Source organism: Pomacea canaliculata, linkage group LG7, assembly GCF_003073045.1.
Source record: "Pomacea canaliculata isolate SZHN2017 linkage group LG7, ASM307304v1, whole genome shotgun sequence".
Classification (NCBI taxonomy): Eukaryota; Metazoa; Mollusca; class Gastropoda; order Architaenioglossa; family Ampullariidae; genus Pomacea; species Pomacea canaliculata.
In genome coordinates, this window is record NC_037596.1 from 30,781,099 (window position 1) to 30,800,349 (window position 19,251).

The 19,251-nt window shown below is 36.4% G+C and overlaps 2 protein-coding genes across 2 annotated transcripts; one reads left to right on the forward strand and one right to left on the reverse strand.

Annotated features, from left to right (window-relative positions):
* The first annotated feature begins 2,991 nt into the window (after positions 1-2,991).
* LOC112567626 lies at positions 2,992-6,098 on the forward strand. Its single transcript, XM_025244319.1, has 5 exons — positions 2,992-3,183; positions 3,344-3,589; positions 4,197-4,487; positions 5,551-5,895; positions 6,082-6,098. The coding sequence occupies exons 1-5, from the start codon at positions 3,042-3,044 to the stop codon at positions 6,096-6,098; spliced, it is 1,041 nt and encodes a 346-aa protein (XP_025100104.1). The 5' UTR covers positions 2,992-3,041.
* A 4,499-nt stretch (positions 6,099-10,597) lies between these two features.
* On the reverse strand, positions 10,598-17,783 carry LOC112567628. The gene is made up of 6 exons (XM_025244320.1): positions 17,599-17,783; positions 16,316-16,653; positions 14,865-15,054; positions 14,005-14,250; positions 13,231-13,551; positions 10,598-10,773 (listed from the first exon to the last, which is right to left on the reverse strand). Exons 1-6 carry the CDS (start codon positions 17,672-17,674, stop codon positions 10,598-10,600), a joined length of 1,347 nt encoding a protein of 448 aa, XP_025100105.1. The 5' UTR covers positions 17,675-17,783.
* Positions 17,784-19,251: the final 1,468 nt, after the last annotated feature.

The window sequence follows — 19,251 nt, forward strand, 5'->3', positions numbered from 1 at the left end:
AGCACTTAGTTCTCAGCTGAAAAACTCTCTGTTGTACTCTAGCTGTTATTGAAACTATTTTGCACGAAAGCAGCGCCTGTCACCAGTACAGTGAAGTCTGGCTGTCCAGGGTTCAACTCTCATCTTCGGCACGATGTTCTTTCTGTGTATGCGGCATATGTTTACATGGCCTTAGCTGCTGGCTCGGTGTAAAACGCCAATATAGACATATCTAGGGGTACTTGACAGAAACACAGCGATGCACAAATACAAGTTCGTTATATTTCACTTACTAGGACTACATGTGTAGCAAGTAAACAGAACGCAGTGTCCCTTATTTCTCAGAAAGAACACAACTGCTATGAATGCGTGTCAACAATAGCTCGACAAAATGGCTTCCACGCCAGGGGCGGGTGCGGATATACCCACTCACCAAAAGCGCTCGATAAATATCGATATAACACGTCCTTTCTCACATAACCTTCTTTTAACTGGGTGTCAAATAAAATGCCCCATGTCATTTCTATTGCCTTATAAATAGATATTAAAAGAACGGCTAGCAAGTACAGAATTTAAATTAAAAAACTGTTTGTTTATATATTTTAGTGCGAGAGAAATTAGAACAAAGCAAACTAAGAATGTTATGGTTTGCGACTCAACTGCCATCTGAAAGCTAATTTATTTTATTCTTCTGTGAACATTAGTACTTGCTCTTTTGTAATTTTTTTCTATTTTATGTGTTGGGAATGGTGTAGGCCCCAATTTGTACAGAGCTGGGGTGGTCCTTAAGTGTATCGTGCATAATTTTCTCCAGGTAGGTATTGCAACAGATTTGGTATCCTTGGCTTTCACTCCCTAAAATCGGAAAAAGCCCTTCCACTTGTATCCAGCTTCTCTACTTGTATCTGTCTCTTAATTAATGGGGCCAAAAAACTCGCAGCGTTGATCTCTCCCTTGCCAATTAGTACAGAGCAGTTCTCTTGGGCCTAATACAATTCTTAAAAACAGAATTGACAATTCTACTATAAAGCATATCAATGTGATTAGTATCTTTATCAGCTCTATAGATGCATCAAAAAATTGCATTTTCTCTCGTGCGATATTTTTACTGGTACTTGCCTAAAAGCTACACCATCATATTCATTAGTATAAAGGGCTGTGAGATGTAATTATATTTCGTCTCTTTCTCAGCTCTTCGTCACTCTTGTGCTTAAAAGTAAGCATGCTGAAAGTCACAGTATTATGTTTTGTGGTTTTCTTGATAAACATTTGTGGTAAGTGTTTAACTTTTAACTTTGCTTTGTATGGTAGGTGGCAATAACACGACAGGTATATTTTCTATGTTTTGCTTAATGCAAAAACAGTGCATGTACAAACCGGTGAACCTAAACACACACTTTTTACTGTCGATGTGTCAAAGTCAAGAATATGTTTTCCGGGAATACCTTACTTTCTGGCTTTCTCTTCTTTTCTTGTATACCCTTTACTTTTGTGCATGCTTGTCTGTTTTTGCATGTGTGAGCCAGCTTTCTTATCGTTATTACTTTATATACATGTAAGAAAGGAATCAGCATTTATTATTCTGTAGAAACGTGAATTATCTACTTTGTACTTATGCATACATGTGTGACAAAATAGTAAACCTAAATTTGCTTATTTCTTTAGAATCGACACTGAATCTGTGTGAATCACCAAAAGGATACCTGGAGGTGGAGGAAGGAAAACAGAATAACACGTTCATTTGTTCAGGACTAACAGTAACTGCGTCCTTCTCTTGTTTCCTGGATGATAGCACGGCATTAGGCACGTGTTATGCTACTCAGCTCAGTCAACCATGCTCAGGCGGGGTGTTGCCAACACTATTCAGCATCAGCAGAACTGTTAATACCTCTACCATTACTGTCAATGAAACGGCAACCACCCAGAAATATGTTTTCAAGAAAAGCTCTCTATTATGTCAGACCTCTACAGTTACAACAACACTTGAGGAAACACAATGTCAGTTTGATTTGATCAGTAAGTGACTTTGCATACATGTCATTAGTAAAAGCTTATTAAATATTATTAAAGAAGCAGTAAACTTTCTGTATAAAATATAAATAGGAGGAATTTTTATGAAGGACTTCAAGGCTTCGGTAGTGGTTGTGGTGGGAAAGGTATTCATGCAAGATAGACCTCATCAAATACCTTGAGTATACATAACTATCAAATAACTATGGGCTAACTTTATGGCTATTGATTTTTTTATTGGTAGTATATATTTTAAAGAATAGATTCAGAAAAAAATTTCTTTACCTTAAGAAATATACACTTTACAAGACTAGTTTTAATGTAAAAATGATCAAAGTAATTTACTGCACTAAAGAAGATGCGTCTAGGAAACAAGAATATATTCAGTATAATAAACTTCTATTTTTAGTTTTTCATGGAACTATATTCATTGGGGACAAGATTTAGAGAAACTGTATCAGAGAAAAAAACCCACTAAACGATAGCATTTCATACCACATTCCTTTTCACTATTCATGTTTACGTGCCATGCTGTGTGACAATTTTTATTGATACCAAAGATGTACATAGAAAAGCGAAGACAACAAGAGAAGAATTTAAAAAATGTGTTTCTGTGACTTTTAGTTCCAGCTACAGGTGTTGTATGTAGTGGCGAGTTTAGCAGCAGCCTGTGGGCCCTGACAGGACAGTGTGATGTCGCACGTGCACGTTCCTCACGGGGCAGGTACTACTGTTTGGTATATCAAATCAGTCAGGTGAGCAAACTATGTACTGATATATAAACTGTACACTCACTAATATTTATTAATCTAAGTTCACAGTGGTGTGTAAAAATCGTCTTTTTTAAAGAATCCCCTCTATCCACACGTCTTATCACTTTTTCATAATTTAATACAAATTCGCTTGATGAAGGAGACCAAATGGGCTCGATTAGTCTGAAAGTTTAATACCATGGATTCAAGGGCCAGTAAGTCATTTTCTTATATATATGTGTGTGTGTTTTGTATTTTCAGAAATCGCCTTCTGTTCAGAGCTTAGTGGGCAATTTTACTATGTCCAGACCTGACACTTATGTGAATGGCACATGTAAAATAAATAGCCCTCTACCTCCAGAAGGAAATTACAGATACAACATCATAATTACACCTGGTCAAACACAAGTGCCGCTTTCATTTATTGAAAGTAGTGAAATTCGTAAGTTGTCATCTTTTTTATTTCGTTTTCAGTGACACTAATGCGACTAATACTAACACCACTACTGCTAGTACAAAGACAATCATGATGATACAGTTTTTACTCGGTGTAAAAACTAACCCATTATGGATATATTAATTGTACATTTTCCCACTCTCAGGAAGTCCTTCTCAGCCTCCTAGTCACAACTGTCCGCTGTATGTCGAGGAAAACGACGATGTGAAGTGTAGTTGCTACACCACAGACCTCGGCAAGCCGTCTGGTCTTGTGATGTGGAGAGAAACTGGATCATCGGAGTTGAGGCTTGAGAAAGTCAACAGGACACAACATGAACAGACTTACACGTGTAGTCTGATGTGGAACAACACCGATGTATTTCAAGTCACCTACACATTACAAGTAAACTGTAAGTATTTTGTATTAGGAAGTGCTGCTCGTCAGCTTTCTCTCTCCATCTCGTTCCATCTCTATAAAAATGCCTCAATACTCCAAACACATAAAAAATGTTTATCACTTTCACACACTTTATGACAGACACAGTACGACCGACACGGTACTACCTGGTACTAACTCTGACCTTTTTCTTTTCTATTCTACTTTTGTTCGTTTATTTTGTAATCGTTTCAACTGTCTTAAAGAGGCTCATACATGTTTATCTCAGAATATTTTCTCTTGAATTCCCCTTGTCCATTTTAATGTGCTTTGAAAGTTTTCTTTATTGCATTATTTTACTTGTGTTTATTTTAAGTCACTTCTACATGGCTTAAGGAAAATAGTTGAATTACGTACAAGTACAATATCTCAGATGTTTGTTCTAGCTAATTTGACTACTATAGTATTTAAATAACGGAGCAGTTGATTATTAGTGAGGCGTTTTGAATATTTACAGAATGCTACTGTTTTCGTAAACACCTTATGCCTTCAAGTGTACATCCTTATTTATCATCTTTCCTCTTATCAGACATAGACAATAGGCAGTATTCAGAATTGTCGCATGTTTCATGTGTTGACAGACTCATCACGTGTGCTGACTTTCAAAATAAACAACATGGACATCGACACTGTGAATGTGAGTGAAAACAAAGACATGACAGTTGTTTGTAAAGCTGATGTCAGACCCACACCCAGTCTAAGTCTCTTCAAGAACATCGACAACCAAAAGTTTAAACTATCAGGTGTTAAGGATTCGGATGAACTCACACATACCATGACAGCTGTGACATGCCAAGATGCAGGCAACTACGTTTGTGAATCAGAAAACATCATTGGTGTGGATACAAAATCGATCCAGGTGTTTGTTTTCTGTGAGTATTTTGGTTTTTGAGTTCGAATTAAAATTTGAATATTATGTTTAGCATTAGTGCCATCCTCTTTATCTTGTAATTATCACTTGTTAAGTTTTTCTTTGTACTTTTTTCATAAACTGACTATACTTCTCTTGTTACTGATTGTTGACATTTTAAAGTTTGGTGGCTATTAGTAGTAGAGAGTGGATTATGGTACTTGACAAATCACAGTAGAGAGGGAGGCAAACGACATCGGAACCAGATGAACCCACCTGAGGGGGGCTGCCCTAAACAAGGTCCGCAAGCGAAATGTTGTTGTGGCCCTCTGCTCCTCATGGAGTAACAAGAAATAAACTAAACTAACGAAAAATATTTGCAATATGTATAATGTGTGTAAAATGCGAAAGAATATAGTATTGTTGATAAAAGTACAGCTGATGCAGAAGAATGTACTGTTTATTAAAACAAAAGAAAATAATCCATTAATACCTAAATAATTTTAAAAGTTTATGAAAATGTACAAATAATCTGCGACTGGTTAGGTATTTCATATTTACATTTTAACGTGTAAAAACTAAATAAGGTTATATATTGTCTAATTACTGAAGAGTAATCTGATCACCCATGCTTCACAATTTCTTCGTGGGGTAATTAGCGTATCTTCTTTAACCTGCGTATGCCTATGTTTAAGAATATGTGATTAGTGAATTTTCTGCAACAGCACACATTCAACAGGCAAACTCACTAGCACTTTAAAGTACTCTTTCCGGTTTATTCAACACAAAATAAATGATGGGTTCTTGGTTTCTAGTCTCTATAAATCCCACTATAATGTCCTACTAGTAATATATCTTTTTAAAGTAAATATATAAACAAACAATGAAGCCAGTCATTGAGAGTCTATATACATATACTGTGTGAATTTATACATAGTTTTGGTGCCGTTTCACTCATGACCAATCTTAGTGAATCATCGGAGGTGCTCACAAGTATATAAATTTTCCACAAGTTACAAAGGTGTTATCTCAATTAGAGTTATATGTCGGGAGAGTTAGAACAACGTATTTTATTTTTTCTTTAGGCTCTCCGAGAAGACTAACAAACGAATCATATTTAACAACACTTGATGGTGACGAAGCAAGTTTTGAAATGATCGCTTATCCAGATCCTGATTCACTCATCATTATTCCCAATGGATCTTCACTCAACGACACCAATACCACAAAGCTGGAGACTAACTTTTCTGCTGAGTATCAATGCACTCGCAACACTTTGCTTTTGTACAGGACTACCTGTGATGTTATTTTCAGAAGTAAAACAGTTTACAGTGCTGGTTTGTACATCGCCATTTTCAGCAATGTCTTTGGAAACGTTTCTTTTACCTTCGAGGTCAAAGAGAAAATGCATCCATCAACAAAACCCTTGGGTAAGTCGTGTTAAGTATTAACATACACGAAACACTTCTTGATCTCATCACCCGCCACAGCCACTTCTAATGTGTGTAAATGTCCGGTGACAACATTAAATTCAATTAATATTTAAAAAGTCTGCCTTAATTAATGCATCATTATAAACTTAATCCCTATTTACTCAAATTGTGTTTTTACATCAGATATTGATGAATACTGAACTAAACGTTGTTCATTAGACTAAAATGGAAGTGCCTAAAATTCCCAATTACAGAGGGGTTTGTGAGAAAGTCAGTTAATTAAACCAACCGTCTATTTAACTATTCAATACAAACGTAATATATATCATTCACGACAACTGTAATTTCATCTTCCCTTTTGTGTTTTTTTTTCCCTTGTTTTGATTGCTCCATTAAAAATATTCTCAATGGAAATGTTTAAGTCTAAATCAATTTTCTTAAAACCACAAGGCTTAGCAGGCACTTTCTCTAAATGTTTTTGTTACTTTAGATATATATATATAATATTCATTCTACGGATTAAGGTAACGAATACATATTTTTTTAATGAGTCGTAATGTAACATCTACAAAGAGACAGTCGAAAACATAACAGACAACACACAAACACACATACAAACGCGTATGCATTAATGTGTGTGTGCATGGTTGTGAACGCAGGCTTACCCTAACAGATGTCCGAAATCGTGAGCTAAATGACACTTGTACTCAGTACAAACACACAAGTTGATGTATGAAAAAAATATATATCTATTCGACAGCCTGCGATACTTTTGTTTATCTACTAAAACCTATCATCGCTTGTGCGCGGATATCGTTACAGTCGTGTGTTCGTATGCAACTATGCCTGTCACGTTCAAATACATATCTTTACAACATTAAATGTGACATGTACTCCTTATGAAAGAAAGGCCACAACAGAAGAGAAAATAGCAGGACTTGTTGATAAGTTGTTATTGGTTGAGTCACTTCACTTTCGCCGTGCTGGTTGTCGCGATAATTATCTTTGTCATCAGGCGAAAAGGTAAATGAAATATTGAATTCCTTTACAAATGCTAAAGAGGTTATTGTGAAAGCATCATTAAAGCAATTAAATTCGCAAAATTTTACCTTAATGAAGAAAGATTAAATTTTAGTTCAATTTAAATTGCAAGTACATATATTAAGAGACCAGGATTAGCAAACTTGTACTGATAAACTATTTGAAAGAAATGCCATAGCAACAGAAAAGGCAATTTTGGAAGCAGTAAGATCTCATGTACTTTATTAACATATTTATTATCTCATTTACTTTCTTTACATTTATGAGTTTTTACCTTGTATGACAGGCCCAAGTAAAAATGGTTCGTCACGGTAAGTATAAATGTTTCTGAAATTGTTAAAAAATAACACAAATGGAGATAATTCATTGCATCTTAAACATCAGTTTCGTCAGGTAAATGATCTTTCAAAAGACTGAAAATTCTTTGACCTTTTTATGTGTATTAGCACACACACTCATTTTAAGTCTTGTATGTTATCGTTCTAAGTAATAACTTAATAAATCGAGCTAATCAAGTAAGGCTCCTTTTTACAAAATATGGAAATGATGTGATTGAGGATTTTGAGCACAGTAAAGTAATAAATTGCACAGTGTAAGCACAATTTTACAGTTTAACAGCCCTAAATACTTATACTGAAATATACCTACAATGATTGTTTTCTATCCAGAGCCGTCTGTTAGCGATTTGTTTTATTGTCCAAATAATAATTTTTTTTATATCACTTTGCAGGTCGACTGGAGCTACAAAATATTATATTAACGAAGAAGAACAAATTTTGTTCCTTATTTTATGATCACTTATCGTGCATTTTCAAGAGCTCTATGTGTTTTCAATGTTCATCACATTTTTAATCCAAATAGCTAAGTATGATTTGAGATATAATGATAAACGTAAATAAATATGTCAGAATATTATTAAAAATTAAGAATATATACATGATTAAACTGTTTTGGCAAAGAAAACAATCGTTTGAATTTTCGCTGTTTTTAATAAAGCTTTTAGAAGGAGAGTTCTAAAATATAAATCAACGTCACACTACTTTTAATTTTAAGATAAAGAAACAGAGACAGATGTTGACAAAGTCGCTCACAGCCAACAACAACAATAGACTCGACCACAAAGGACGTGTACAGTGCTGTTGTCAAGAGAGGAGTACAACCAACAGCTACAGACTCCACAGGCTCAGCAACTTCACCAATGAATGAATATGTAACAAAAAGTATCAAAAGAGCAGTGAGATTAAAGTAGAACACATGGAAATGGTAAAAGGAAGGAAAATGGTGTCTATCAGTTATGGATTACAACTTAAATACATTACTTAGGAGAAATGTAATTTCGTATGGTTAATTGCGTGCCCATAAGGCGCCTCTTTGCTTAGTGGTTTGTTTGCTTGTCATTGTCCTGAACTAGTAATTTTTTTTTCTGAACTTTGTGCATACTGACATGGATAATATAGGTTAGTGTAGTCGGTTGGCATGGATTAAAGAGATTGTTCGAGTCGCTAGGCGACAGCGAAATCAGCTAGGCCGATACAAATCTTTATTCACCGATACATGCGAATTCATTTCCCATTCTTTAAAACAAGGTTTGTCTGGACAACATATCTTATTAGATACAACCAAAAGTGGACCCAACATGCTGCACCCTAACTTTATCATCCCACATGGTAAATGATTTAACTTAATTTGAAACATTGTGAAAACAATAACCATCTTTCGCATAAATGCAATCACTTTGATAAAAAATTTACTTAGTTAAGCTTACCAGGATATCATTAACGCAGACAGACAAATCGGAGTGGGTGACTGACTTCCTTCTGGAACGTATGGTCATCTGAGAAGCGCTCTGAAATTTGACTTTAGCTAAAACTGACCAAGATATCACCATCCTTTTCTTCATCCTACTGTAAAAGCTGTTTGCTCAAGAACATTTATATAGCGTATTTTGAGCTTTTCTTTAACAGAATGGTCGATACCAGAAAATTAGTATGTTGAATGCCTTTTAACAAAAGTGCTTGTACATATAAATTAACTAATTTTTTTTTTTGGTTGTGATGACTAAAGACGATAAAATGAATGGAAAATGAGGAGGAACCTGATGGAAAAGAACAAAAAGAGAAGTTTGATTTGTTAGAAGCAATAAACACGAAGTGAAACATAATTTTCAAAAGTAAATATGCATCACGTCAAGCCCTGACCCATTCCCGTGAGCTGGGTTGACTGGGGAAAGTCAGATGCGCTACGCGGGTATCGACCCTTTAAGCTTTCGGTTCGCACCCCAGCGCTCTGAACACTGGACTGTCTGCTCCCTGCATCGTATACAGGTACTTCAACGTCGTTTACGGCAAACATAACTCTGGTAGCCTTAATCCACTAATTTGGGTTGCCTCCCTTGTCAATGTCTCGTATAGCTTGATATTAAAGTAAAATGTTTGTGATGAGAATAAAAGATAATAAAATCATGCCTGAGTGAACACACGCTTAAGCACTTACACCCTCTCTCCCAACACACAAGCACACACATACAAATAAAATCCATTACAACAAGCTATCGTACAGACCCTGTACGGTTCTCGTTTTCAGGCGGACATGCTGTTTACTGTGACTAAGCCAAGATGGAATAGAGTAGGAACATGTCCCCAGTAGATATCATTCTTAACTAATTCTTCTTGTTATTAGTTTATCAGTGGATTTGTGAGACGAAGATAATGATACCTGTTAAGTAATCCATACTGGAACAATTCCTAGAGGTTCCAGTAGTTGCCTCCCTTATGTTTTTATTCATTTACGCATACAGCGATGTGTTTTATGATGCCACCTCTCCTTGTGAGTGAGTAATAACCGGTAGTTGACATAAATATTGTCAGTTATACTGTCTCACCGACTAAGGCTAGTGTGTTAACACCTACATAGGTCAGAGAATGTAGCATGGAGCAGTCTGCACTAGTCTAAACAGGTAAAGCCTTGACAGATTTTTTTCAGTCTTCCCGTTGCTCTTCAGACGCATACAGCCGTCGTCTTGACTCAGTTGTAAACGACATTGAGTGTGCACCATTCCCACTCAACATGGCAGCCTGACATAAAAAAAAATCCTGAGGGGTTAGCCCCTTTCTTTCCCATAATTTATACCTTGGGTGACACAAGCGTCAGCCCGTATAGCGCAGTGGGTCTGTCTTGGGAGCCTTCACACAAGTTGGGTGGGGTATGGGTAGGTTATCTTTCGCTAAGAGACTGGCGGGTAATCTAGCACACGTGCCGGTGTTGTTGAGTTCCGATGTTATCAGGCAAGCCCACACCCATACACACTTTTTTCTCCACTTCCCACCCCACACACGCGAACGAGACAGAGAGAGAAGGATACAGAGAGACTAGGAAGATGCAAGACACCAGGATACCAATTACTACAAGTGTGTGATTAGTCTTGTAAAACGACCCGATATTTTATTTTATTTCTACAGCTAGACGAGTCTCTACTTGTCAAAAGTGGAAAGCCTTCTTCTAGACTTGGCATTGAAATAGATAGTGTACCGCGAGTGTCTGCAATTAAGATTTGTCGCTGATACAAAAGACTGACACTTCCTTGGTTGTACACATGTATATATTGTTTTATGATTGCAATCATCTGTTTTCCATTAATATAATGTTTCTTCAGTTTCTTCTACTTGGAAGTGCCCGGTGCTAGTTGGAGGTCAAGAGATGTTGCAGTTGTAACTGAACCAGGAACACTATTCACCAAGGGATCCTCGAGGGCGCTGCTGGTACCCACACCGTCAGCCACCGACACGGAATGAGATGAGACCACAGACTGCTGGGCCTTGTATGAGAAGAGGAGACCTGAAGAACACCAAACACTATCAACAGTATCAAAAAAATGGAGTCTTTGTATATGTGGTTTCCATGACAGCACAAACATGACAACGGATTATGAGACATACTGCACAGATCACACAAGGCTCTCTCAAGCTTATTTTATTTTTGTTTTATTAGTTGTTTGCATTGAACACTTTCCTAGAACATGACCCTCTCTTGTACTTATTGGATGATTCCTTAAGTAGATCGCTGAAAATATTGTTTAGAATATTTTATACTATTCCCGATTACTTCGACAGAATGAAAAATAGTCGTTGTAAAATTGAGACAGAAAGTATGCTTACTCCCCCACTCCCGTTTTATTTCAAACAATCATTGTGCAGGTGCGTGCTTTGCTATGTGTAAATAGAAAAATATACATTTTCATGGTTGTCATGAAAGTGCTTGTTTATCGTAATCTCTTAGTCGTTAACATAAGGACAACCATAACCATAATATAAAAAAGCTATTATATTTTTTAGTTTTGGCCCCTTCCTTAGTGTTGTTTGTTACAGTCTCAGAGATTTAAATACCTTGATAACCAGCTCTAAAATAAGTGGAAGAGTTAAATGACTTAATTAGACCATCTGACCCATTGTTAACCAGCATCACACAAACAATTTCTCATAACGGAAATAGCGAGGTGAAATATTCGCAAACACATGGCTTTAATTCAAATAAATAAATCTCTGTTGAAAGCAGTCTTTTAAACATACTTTAGTTCATACCGACAGTTATCTATTCTCTCATTCTTTTCTGTTTCATCTTAAGAACAGCAATATCATGGTGAAGCTGTTCCATTGAAGGTCATATAAGTGGTTGACAGGATATTGTTATCTTGTCATATCTCCCTGTCATGGTACCAGTGCTCGAAGAATAGAAAGTTCTATAGGGAATGTAAATTTAAAAGACACTTCACAAAAGAAGAGAACTTGTAAGTGTCTGGAAGATAATCCTGATGATCCTAGATGATATCGAGTGCTAGGTTTCAATTCTAAACATAGACAAGTCTAATAAAAATCAGGACAGTAAACTTACAAATATATCGCTTTAGGAACAGTAACATGTATGCCATTGTGTTAATTGTGGTGTTGTCGTTTTTATTGTTGTTGCTAGTAAGTACACCAGTAAAGCTTTAAAGAATGGAAAAGTTTGGTAGATATGCATGTCTAAACACAAAATCAGTCTCTCTCCTTAGAAGCGCGGTGTTACTCAATGTAACCTCCTAGTGCTCGCACCCACCGAAATTAGACAAGCAACAAATAAATTATATACTCAGTCTTTTTACGTAAGTAGGAACGACTTATATTTACGACTGAAGTCTATCCATAAAAAAATTCTATACTTTAGTACACCAATACTGTTATGTCACGTTCCTGCTTCAGACCACCACGTGACCATGTCCTCGTCTGGTGTTTCTCCAGTTCCCTCATCTTTGTAAACATTCCAGGTGCTGATCGATGAATATTTGAAATGTGGATACTTGTGCCTTGAAAATTTTTGAAGAAACCTGAAGATCTGAAACTGAAGACCACTAAAGAACAAAGAACGAGCAACTTTATTTCTAGAGCACAAACATGAACATGCGAAAGTTTGCGCGTGAGCGTTCTTGATGATATGTATGTAGACTTTAAATTATCTGAGACTTTGATAACCATAAAGTATAAAATATATTTATAACTGACTCAACAATGTAAAATGTAATTATAAATATGCGCAGTATAAATATATATATAGCGTACGGCGACTTGATAGTCATGAATATTCACGTCAGCGAGACTGGCTCAATCTTGTCGGCCACGGTTTAGTCGCACATCCTGGCGGTTAAGCGGTTTTGCCAATCTCACGATCACCGACAACGCTGGCAAACACTGGGGTTTGCCTGGGGAAGGCTTGGCAAGCAAAAACCAATGTTACAAGCTTTCCCCAAGCTTGGTAAAATCTTGCTTGTTTGCTGACCATTCTTAGAAATACTAGCTTTTCTTCAACTCCTGCCTATTTGAGACATATAGGTGTGATTGAGAGAAAAATATTAAGATACTATTTCTCGTGCCTCTTTGTCATAAAGTGTGTGTTTGTGGATACTGTTTGCTCTATTTCCAGCGATGTCGGTTTAAAGCTCGTGTTGGCCTTTAGACCGAAGGAGACTATGACTATCAGAGAAGGAGAAGCGCTGTAAAGTCTCTTACCATCTACATCGTTGCATACTTAGTAATCATAAAGTGCTTTACCTGACTGAAGTGTGTGACAATGTATATTATACACTTGGTGTGGAGTGTATGTAAAATATATGTGTGTTCGTGTGTGGGTGATTTTCCGGTTAAGTGCGTTTAACTGAGGGAAACTGGAGGCATCATTTCTGTCATCGTCCTGGTTAACAAAAAGCCCTTTAAGAGAAATTTCTAAAGACTGTTCATTATTATTGGAAATTAAAAATTATACCTGCGATATTTTGAGGAAGAGCGTGCACAGCAAATGAGAAGTTTCCCGCCTGATTGATGATCATGACCTTGTAGAAGCCAGCTGTGTCCGATGTCACTTTTGTGACAGTGATGGTGCAGAGCATTTTATAACTAGATGGAGGACTTGGATTGCAGACAACAAGAAATACACCTTCTCTGGCAGGTTCTTCGTTTGGTCCCAGGAAATACTTGGTCACATTCACAGATGTAGGGTAAGCAATCAGCTCCATCGTCACAGGTTTACCTTCTTCAACAGTTGGAGTTGTATAGTTAGCATCAGCAGGATTTCTTCTGGGCGCACCTGAATAACACATAATCTTCTCCTTCATTTTAGTTCTACTGAGTAACTTATCATGCTCAATTACATAATGATTTTGAATAAATACAAAATAAAATAATTATAAACATCAATAAGAGTAATAGAAGACGATTGAATCTTCATAGAAATTTGAAGACATTACTGGCCTGTCCTTACTCTTCATGACTTACTTCACGAGTCAGAGACCAGTAACCTACATCTCAACAAGTCACGGAGATATTTATTAAAATAAATACATAACTTAATGGAGTGAAAGGTGACCAGCTAAGAATTATAAAAGGTATTAAAAAAGTGGATAATTTACCTAAAGAAAATCCACTAATAAAACAAAAACTACGAGACATGAAGACAATCCATGAGATATAGAGATAGAGAAAAGTGTGGTGAATGTATATCTAAACCATAAGAAGCAAGTTTAAGTCCCTACTGACATACAAGCAACAAGAAGTGTGTAGGTCACCGACTGCACGACTGTCCTGTTCCAGGTGAGACTACACACGTAGTTCACTCCATGCTGGTCCATCTTCACACCTGGGAGTATGAGTTGCTCTGAGCTCATGTTGTTCCACTTCAGTTGTCCAGGAGGTGAACCCAAGTCGTTGACAAAGCAAACACAACTTACAGAGTTGTCTTCTTTGACGTACAGGGGACAGTTGTGATGTGGAATACTTTTAGGTCGACCTGAAACCATAAATATACAAATAATGAAAACCAGGAGAGTTTACCTCCAAAAATGATGCACACCATGGACTGAGGAATCAAATACAACCGTATTAATGATTTATCGTTTTACTTCCATGTTATTAAGAGCACGTGAAGACCTTCGTAAATCTCGCAAAATAGTCTTGTATCCTTGGGTATTAACTGATTACATTTGTATTTCATTTCCCTTTTTTCACTGAAAAGAAATGCAAACTGACTTTATAGAAGATAATAGCTTGTATGCACACAGTTGTAGGAGATGAGAAGCTTGATATATTTTTATTGAAAAAAATTCCCTAAACATAAGTTGTTGATTTTAAAACAACTGTTTGGATGGTTTTTATATATATATATATTGGAAAATCAAACACAAATTCAGTTTTTCAACTTGCTTTCGATGTTATAAAGCATAAATGAAAAGGAAAAACACCTACGAGATAGAGTCCTTTCAATTTCTTATACTACATCGTTCACTATATTTCTTGTCTCTTTTCTTTGCAATTGTGTGTGTGTGATTGTTTTCTGCAGGATGTAGAAAAATGAAAGATGGTATTCTTAACAAGCAGGCAGGTACAAATAGTTAAACGACTCACGTATTTCATTGTTTCCGTAAAATACAGCGGACACATTTACTTCCCCTGGCATGATGAGCACTGTGTAGCTGTATCTTCCGTCAGGTGGCAGGTAAGAGGTCATGTGACACGTGCCTGAGAAATAACCTGACGGTGTGGAGGCCTCTGTGCTCATACTGAATGACCCAACTCTTACTGACTCTTGCGAACCCTACACAACACGGAAATTAAAATATACAATAAAGTTATACATTGACAATTAGACAATTAGATATTACATACCCTAAATACAACAATCATTTTGGTAACATACACTTTAATCCCATAATATCTATCATTATGCAGCATCCTTAATTGTCAGAAAATAACAAATCTTTGTAATCTTAATACAACTTTCCTCTTTCACTGAATGGCTCGAGATAAAGTACTTAGAAGCTGATGTACTAAGGATGGTTAATTAACAAGTAATACAGTGTCCTTTCCAATACCTGAAAGCATTTATTGTGATGTATGTTAATTCATAAAGAGTTCGTCATTGTGTGAAAGTTTAGACTGTTTTTTTTAAATGTTACTATAAATGTGATACATCGAAATGTTTTATAAACTATACATAATAACTATCTTCATACCTGTGTCTGGTATAAATAACATCCATATTTCTTTCTCCTGGAGCGGACTTTGGAAATCAAGCAGGATCCGGTTACTTCCCATGTGTCTCCATTAAACTGAATTTTACATGTAATGTTTTCAGCAGGGTCTGAAACGATAATAATTCTAATTTGTTACTCGACAGTACTTTAAGGAGTTAATAAAAGCAAAGAAAAAAATTCTAAAGAATTAAATAAAGAAGAAATGGATGTAACACACACACACACAAAATAATACTGAATGTCTGAGTGTTGATGTTGATGAGTTTAGAGAATGCTGACGGGACCAGTTCAGGCCTTGAAGTTTTCATGGATGTGGAAGATGTATTGACAGAGATGGAGAAGGGCGGTGAATAGCAAAAGCTTCTCTTATAGCAATTTCAATGCCAAAGTCCTGGAGGTGGACTTTGTAGCTTTCTTTGCACTCTACCTGTGCTCTTACTCTCTCAGCTCTCCCTAAAGACTTCTGTGTCAGGGATTCTATTTTGCCAGCAGATATGTCAGTTCATGTGGACTTCATTAAGTTGCTTGGTGTGTCTGGTGTAAATAGTTCAGGTCTCACTGGCGTAGAGAATGTGTAGAAGAATGACTGCAGTGTTGTGTTTGAGAGAATGCTACCCAGACAAGTGAAATGCTTAATTTGGTCGAGGTTTCACCCCTTTAGTGAGATGTGAGGCTTCTGCTAAGGCTTGCTGGAGCATGACTTTGGATTTCAGGGTACTGGTGGTCAGACCAAAGTAACATGCAGCTGTCCCATTGTGTTTATTTTATTTTTGTATGACAGGCAATTTTCTTCATTCGTAGAAAAAAAACAAACTTACAAACTGAGTCCAGCGGACATGTCACACTTTCCTGAGCTGTCTCACATCTCAGACTAGTTGTACCAAAGTAGTCCAGGGTTGGAGATGCTGTGGCGAGAACTGTAATGTTGCTGGCTGTTGTCGATGCTCTGCTGATCCTGAAGAATGTATTAAAAGCTGCCTGACTGAATGTGCAGGATGCCGGAGGGGGCGGACAGGTAGCGACAAGACTTCCACTCCATAACCAGGCGACATCTTGCTGTTCTCTCAGTCCTGTACAGGTAAAGGTGTTGTCGTCGCTCTTCTCTACCACCTCCAGGTATTTCCAGTCGTCACACAAGGAAAGTGAGTCAACTAAAGCAACTGAAATATTTGTAATAATGCATCTTTTTAGAGTACTTGTTCTCACTATAAATTCTAATACAAAAAATGTATAGATATTTGATTTCATTTATCAATATTTTACATTATCGTTTAATACGTAGTAACATCATCTGTATCTTAAGAACTCAAATCCAGAGGACTGTATTTATTCAGTCAATGATATTTCTTGTAAGCCTCTCCCTCTTTTTTTTCCTCTCTCTCACTATAGACACTAGTGCGTGAGGTGTCATCGATGTGTTCTATAATCTTCAGTGTATTACCAGGCGTCACATGTCATCAATGACACTTCAAATATTAAAAAATGTGTCGTATTATACTACTTTTTCCTGGTGTATTTTAAATCACATAAAATGTAAAAAAAAACAATCAAAATGTGACTGACCAGTATATTACATGGAAGTAAAGCAATTAACTTTTACTATCAGATCTTGACGATTTCTCTATATAGCTAAGTATATAAACCAATACCAGTGAGTCAGATCATCTTACAGCTCAATTTACTGCGCCTGACAAAATCTAGCAATTATTATTAAAATGATATTTTGCTAATTACTTTTCTTCTTATTATAATCATTACAAAAAAGTTAAAGTTTTCAAAACGCAATCGTGAACCAGCTATGACATCTTGTGTCATCTACATCTCTTCATTAAAGTATATTTAAATCGCTACAATTGTTGACACAATAAATGGAGGCCAATTACCAGACATGCATGACTTCCCATTGACGAGTAGAGCGTTTCTCTATGAGATAATGTTGTTGAAACTTCTAATTCTTCTCGGTGAGTGAGAAATATCAGATAAACAGTGATCAACAATGAACGTTCACAAAAATCTTAAGGTGTTAAGCACGTAACTTCTAAATTTAAGGCTTATATAAACACATTATAATTAGTGAAAATACGAGAAGTGTAGAAGCTACTTACCAATCGACTGTCGTGGACATGAAAAGGCCAGCAACCAGAATGTCCCCCATATGTCTCTATTCCTGATAAAATTCATGTTAAATCAGACTATAAAGAGCTCGTTTCCTCGACTGAGTAACAGTAGTGAGCTAGGTATTCTTAAACATGGAAACGTGACACCTAGTCCATCATGGTGTATCGTCCTTCTTGTTTACACAAACAGATTTTACAAGACTTTATCAGTCTCACTCGCACTTAACACTTCCGACAACACTGGCAGCGTCCCACACTCTGACCTGGATAGTTTTTACACAGTCACTTCCTCCATCTCTCTATGATATTTATGTGTTATATAAGCAAAACTACAGTGGAACCTCGGTTAGCGAACGCCTCGGATAGCGAATATTTCGGATGACGAACAAAAATTTCTTTCAAAGTTTGTCTCGGATAGCGAACAACCACGTGAACCACACGTGACCGACCAGCATGTCATCATTCGCGCTCGAGACACAGTTACGATCAGTTGTTCCTTATCTATGCGCATCCTTCTTATTTAGTGATTTTTGTGCTTTATTTTAATAAGATAATCCTCAATCATGGCTCCAAAGAAGATTAAGAGCAATTAACAGTAGTGAGGTCATGACAAGGAAGCGGCCAACAAATGAATTGAAAAAGGAAATGATTTCAAAGTATGAAGGTGGCATGCGTCTGTCGGATATGTGATGTCGTATTACCGAAGACTTTTACAAAAAAGTCAGAAGGAACAGACACTGGACAAGTTTTGTCCTTCAACCTCAAAGCTACAGAAAAGGGAAGTCACCCCCGATTTTATACTGTCACGTGTGCTCATGGAGGGGGAATCAAAGCAGTAATTCCACCCCTTCCTCCCCACACCTCGATCCACCCACGCCGTCAAAACGGCAAGTTTTCTGATGTTTAAATGCTTTCGTTAATGTTTTTGTTTATTTAACTCCATTTATATTGCATTATAACTGTTCTCATTAAAACAAATACCTATATAGCCTGTAACTTTCAAATATTAGCGAGTCAACAGGGGCTGGGAACCAATTAAATCTATTTCCTTTATTTCTTATGGAAAAAATTGTTTCGGATAACGAACATTTCGGATAACGAACAGCTTTCAAGAACGGATTAAGTTCGTTAACCGAGGTTCCACTGTACACATGTTTAAAAATATCTTAAATATAATAATTGTCAAAAATACTAATTGATGCATAATTTTGTTTTGTTTTGTTTTGTTTTATTTTCATATAGGACTAAGAAAATAGAGACTAAATATTATCTAGTCAGATTGGAATTACTTGAATTTATTTAAATAAACGATGTGTATCAAACTATGCAATCGTTGGGCTGCAATGATCTACGCTGGGTTTTGTTAGACAATCTCCTTTCTGTATCTTTTTTACTTCCTCGATGTGTCAAAAAGCTCCGTGCTGAGTGAGTGGAAAAACACGCCTCTTCGGTCAAGCCCGAAAGCCATTCATATTCAAATTTTACCCTATATTACTTCTCGTTAAATATAGATATCTTAATCGTCTTTATTTTACGAGATCTGAAACACCTTTTTGACAGTTATCAAAAAAAAAAAAAAAAAAAAAAAAAAAAAAATTCTAGTCTTGAATGCATAAACTTTTTATGTCGACTTACCACGGT